Here is a 5,160-nt window from a genome sequence, read left to right as displayed (position 1 = left end):
CACCAGTTTTGCAGTCTCTGTGTCCCTTCTGCCTAGTCCTGCAGTCTCCTGAAAAGTGTCCTTTTCTTTCAGAACAAAAATTCAGCCTGTCTTCTATATCTCCTCTTTTCTCACCCACGTATTTCTCTGTTTTTATTTCTAGATTTTTCTGATTGTCTCCCTTTTTTTCCTCCACCTCTATGGATGCTTTTTTTTTTGCATTGTATGGACTGTACGGACTGTCCTGGAACGTCATGCAGACCCTCCCCATATTCCAGTGCCGGGTGTTGAATTGCCAAATTCAGAATTCAGTGCCTGTAAAAGACGAGACCTGAAGAATGGGTAGGTCGCCTCCTTAATGTGCATTACTTTACTAAGCAAAATGCTGTACCTACAAACTACTTACAATTTTAGGAAAAGAATCCATGACATACAGAGTATCACAAAGCATGCATACAATATACACATGCACAAGCTATCTATCCTTCCTAGCAAATGAGCATGGACAAAGTATGTGATAGGTATACACCTAACACGCCATCTTCCTGGTGATGGAGTCTTCTTCCTTTTATCAAGGATCTCTCCAAAATAGCGCCTTATTTCTCTGAGTCCTCCAAAACTTCTCTATGTCTTCAAGTCCTTTTCCCTAACCCTACGTCATGCCTACATCACTTCCTGTCCTAAGCTTCATGAACCAGTTCAATTAGTTCATTAACATATTAATAGGAGACTCCTAGCTTTTACTTGTATTTATGCTATATAAATCCCTAAAATAGCCATAGCAAAACAGTGACAAACATGTCACAGTGCAGCACCTCATACCTCTGTGTGATATTATTTTGCTGCACAGCCAGCATCAAAGAGTTTTATTTCAGAAGCTCCTTTTCAGCACAGACCTGTATTAAGGTTGGTAGTAGTGATTGGAGGGAATTAGCTGACCAGGGTGGAGGCTGGTGGGGTTAAAGGAAACCCTCATGTATAGGATGTTTTGTGATCCATCTGTCATGACCAGTGCCTTCACTGCCATGCTACATGAATAAAGACCTTGCCTTGGCTGCTTGCTTGTCCCTAGCCCAAGCCCACGTGTCTTCAGCTTCCGCTCAGCAAAATCTTTTTGTTGTTGCATTTTAATAATCGATAAACAAATCGTCACACAGCCTTGAATATTAACATTATCACCATGTGCATTATTGCATAATCCTGGAACAGAATCCTGGTCTTTTTCCCAAAACTGACATTAAAGCATTTTTTTCCTTCCCCTGACTGGCAATGCAGGGGATCCTATGATACTTACAGTAGTTCTTACTGCTACACTTTGTACAATATGTTTTACATTGCGTCGTTCTTTTTTTTTTTTTTTTTGAAGAATAATAATTTCTTATATTTAATAAATATGGTAAACTAACTAATAATTAGGTAGTGGTATAAGTGTAAATTTGGTGTATATTGAATGGTATTGAATGAAAGTGACTTTTCTAAACGAGGTTTAAAAGGTGGTCAGAGTATATGAACCAAGGTTTCCATTTTTTTCTCAAGTAAATGAGTGGTGTTGTGTAGGGTATGAACATTTTTCTCCATGAGATAAATGTTATTGATCCTAGATTTTAGTTGAATAATTGGTAGGTCTGAGGATTTCCAGTGTAGAGCAACAAGCCAATGAATAGAGACAGATTGTGTGAATTAGTCTTAGGTTGTGAATATTTAAACCTTGAATTGGTGTGAATAATAAGCAATTAGGGAGAGTAAAATTTATGTTTTTTTCTGATATACTAGAGGCGAATTTTTCAAGTTGTTTCCATATCTTAGAAACTTTTTCACATTCCCTGAAGATATGTGGGAAGGAACCGATAGAATTGCAATTTCTGTAGCATGTTTGGGGGGACAGTGGGGAAAATAGAATGTAATTTTTTTGGTGTGTAATACCATCTTGTTAGTACTTTTATTGCTGTTTCTCTAATAGTGATAGATCTGGTGCATTTAAGTAAGTTATTGGTGCAGTCGGCCCATTTTTCTGGGGAGAGTAAAATATCACATTCTTGTTCCCATTTTAGCATATAGGGAAGTTTAGCTTGAGAGTTTATATTGATCATATTTATATATATTTCGGATATTAATCCGGGACCTCTTGGGGATCTAGAACATATATTTTCATAGAATGTGGGGGCTATCTTGTCTGATATTGAGATGTATGTGTTATAAAAGGATCTAATTTGGAGGAATCCAATCTGTTCAATATTTGGGATGTTGTATTTGGTTGTTAAAGACGAAAAAGAAGTAAATGAAGTGTTTTCAATAAATTTTTTGAGAGTGGTCATATTATTGCTGATTCACCAAGAATATTCATTTATGTCTTGATATAGCACTACAAATTTAGGGTCTCCAACAAAAAAGGCATGGATAGGTGGGGTAGAGGACAGTTTGAATTTTTTGTAATGTAGTTTCCATAACTGATAAGAGTGAGCTACTGAAAGATTAAGTTTTTTTTTTTTAAGTATAATTGGAGATTTTATTGCCCCATAATAGCCCAGAAATAGAATAAGGTTGTATGGCGTCTTTTTCAAATATTACCCATGGAGTTTTTGGGTTTTGTATGTGCCATTGGGCTATTTGGGACCATCGTGCAGCAAGATAATATAACCAGATGTCAGGGAGACCCAAACCGCCCTGTTTCGGGGATTTGTATAATGTTGATTTGGCTATTCGAGGGTGGGAGTCAGACCATATGAATTTATTGATATCTGATTGGAATTTGGTGATGATCTGTTTATTTAATCTTATTGGAATGGCCCTAGCAACATTCAATGTGCTGTGCAGTCCGTTACATAGGCCTGACCCCTACATTTTAAACATTTAGCAGTTGCTCATTGTAGTTTGCACTACTAAGTAATAAAGTTAGGCTCAGACAAAGTGATCGGTCTCTGTGTATATTCTTTTTAAATAACAATGGAGTATTGTGTATAAAAAATGCAGGCTCTCGCTTTATTTAACCATGCTTCTGTAGCACCCTTTAGAGCGTAGGATACTAGGTAAATTCGGTTTTTCGCTCCTTCTGCAATCAAGGGAGCAGTGATTGTTTGTTCAGGGTTTCACAGGCTGGGAGTTTTTTTTTTTTTTTGTAAACCAGCACTTTATTGGTAGCATAGTTAAAGGAGGAATGGCTTTCCAGTAAATCAAACAATGAGGTAACATAGCGAGTGGACTGTGGTGAAATATTGAGGTTGTTCTGGTCGGGAGGAGTCTCCACAGGCGTCCATCTTACTTCTTCCATTCGTTCTTGTCATAGTCCCATTTGGCAGAGAATCCCTCCACGGGGTTGACCCTCATGTCCAGCATTCTCTTTGTTTGCATGGCTATCCATTCATCAGACAATGTATGAGGAAGCTCACCGAACACGTATTTCCTCTGCCACACAATAATGAGCGCTGTGAAGCCAACAAAGAAGAGAGTACCACCCAGTACGCTCTTCCATTCGCTTGATCCCTTGTTCATGTCAGCATAGGTGTGATTAAACTTAATGCGATACAGTTCTACTTTCTCGCTGGCACTCAGAGACTTCCAAGCTCCCTTCTCCTTTTCTTTCAAGAGATTTTGCTCGGGGGTCAGGTCAGCTACATAGTTGACCTCCGGGAGGCGCAAGGCTCTGTTTTCCTGGTATGCGGGGAGGATGTATGCTGGGACGGCCACGCTCCCATGTCCCTGCAGACACACAGAGGTAGACAGGGCTCTTTTGCCGACAAAACGCAGAACTTGAGAAGACAACATTGTGCAATCTCTCCAGCAGCCGCCCGACAAGAGCAGAGAGAGGACACCGGAAACCAGAGAGCCTGAGGCTGGATAGACAGGAAGTCCCGCCCACTTCCAGCCCGCGCAGTGCACACTGGGATGCGGCTACAGGCTGGGAGTTTGATTGCTTCCCCCTGTCTCTAGAAGGGAGTGAGACTCCAAATAACCAGCCTGAATATTGATTAAGGCCTAGCCCTGGACAGCTCCCTGTCTCATTCTTTGGATTTTCTTGCCTTGTGTCTTGTTTCTGGTGAACCTTGAACTCTTTGCTGCTTCTATGAACTTCCTGATTTAAGCCATGTCTCTGCACTTCCTGTTTGCTTGATTATTGTGCTTTCTCCAGCCGATTTCTTGCTCATTTGCATACCTGCAATATCTGTCACTATCTTCACTACCACCCGTTATTGACCTTTCACTTGTTCCTTGTCTATGTTTCCACTTAATTCCAACCTACAACCACTTGCTACCGACCCTTGGCTTGTTTACTGACTAAACTTCTGCTTGATCCCTACTTGCTATATCTGCTACTGGATCCCGGCTTGCTCACCTACTGGTGGGGCTTTTCTGAAGTCCACAACCTGGTACTAGCTACTGGTGTCTGAGCCTGACCATTGAAGCAGAGGAAGACATATGTTGGTTTTCAGTCCCAAGAAACCTTGGGAGGAGGCAGTTCCAGATACTGTAACCCTCAGTGACCCCGAGCACTCTGCTTCTCATGCCTCTGCAAACTTGTAGTGCATGGGCTCCCTTATTCTTCAAAGCATGCGAAAGGACCTGAGAATTTGTGGCATTAAGGGGAAGGATCATTATTGTTTTTCAACCCTCCTTAACCATCATTAGGGGAAAGTATCGGAACTCATCCTGCCCTTGCAGAGGGAGGTCAGCATGAAATATCTTGAGGACACCTTACAGAGGAGTTTATGTAATGCCTTTCCAGACTCTGGTAGGTTACAGTCTCATGGAAAAGCTTGTTTTGAGGCTTCTGTTAATCAAAGGAGGAGTGGTGGAGAAGGGGGCCGCCTCAGTGATGCATTTAAAAAAAAAAAATTGTCCTCAGTGCCCAGAGCTGTCATTTTCAAGATCTCATCGGCATCTGCATCATATGATGGAAGATTTTCTAGGTGCAAAAAACAGACATGGAGAGCTTTCCAATAGACAATCCACTGGGTTTCTGGGTCATGAGAATAGATCACTAGCCAGAACTTGCCCAGTATGCAGATCAGCTGCTGGGCTGCCCTGTATCCAGCATGCTTTCCTAATGGGAATTCAGTGCTGCCGGAGGGTTTGTGACAGATAAAAGAGTGTGTCCACAGACTGTTGATTGGTTGACATTTGTCAAAATTAACCAGTCCTGGATTAGCAGCAGCTATCAAGCCCCTAATGCGGATGCCGATGTCG

General features: G+C 41.3%; 1 protein-coding gene across 1 annotated transcript; it reads right to left on the bottom strand.

Moving 5' to 3' along the window:
* Positions 1 to 3,079: 3,079 nt before the first annotated feature.
* Positions 3,080 to 3,817, bottom strand: LOC141128504 (cytochrome c oxidase subunit 4 isoform 1, mitochondrial-like). Its single transcript, XM_073615826.1, has one exon. The coding sequence runs from the start codon at positions 3,739 to 3,741 to the stop codon at positions 3,235 to 3,237; it is 507 nt and encodes a 168-aa protein (XP_073471927.1). The 5' UTR covers positions 3,742 to 3,817; the 3' UTR covers positions 3,080 to 3,234.
* Between the last annotated feature and the right edge of the window lie 1,343 nt (positions 3,818 to 5,160).

The sequence above is a fragment of the Aquarana catesbeiana genome, linkage group LG02, assembly GCF_042186555.1.
Source record: "Aquarana catesbeiana isolate 2022-GZ linkage group LG02, ASM4218655v1, whole genome shotgun sequence".
NCBI classification, from domain to species: domain Eukaryota; kingdom Metazoa; phylum Chordata; class Amphibia; order Anura; family Ranidae; genus Aquarana; species Aquarana catesbeiana.
This window is presented reverse-complemented; position numbering and strand designations above follow the sequence as displayed.

Excerpts from the sequence above, each read along its gene's own strand:
- LOC141128504 (XM_073615826.1), bottom strand. The coding sequence starts at position 3,741 with ATGTTGTCTTCTCAAGTTCTGCGTTTTGTCGGCAAAAGAGCCCTGTCT.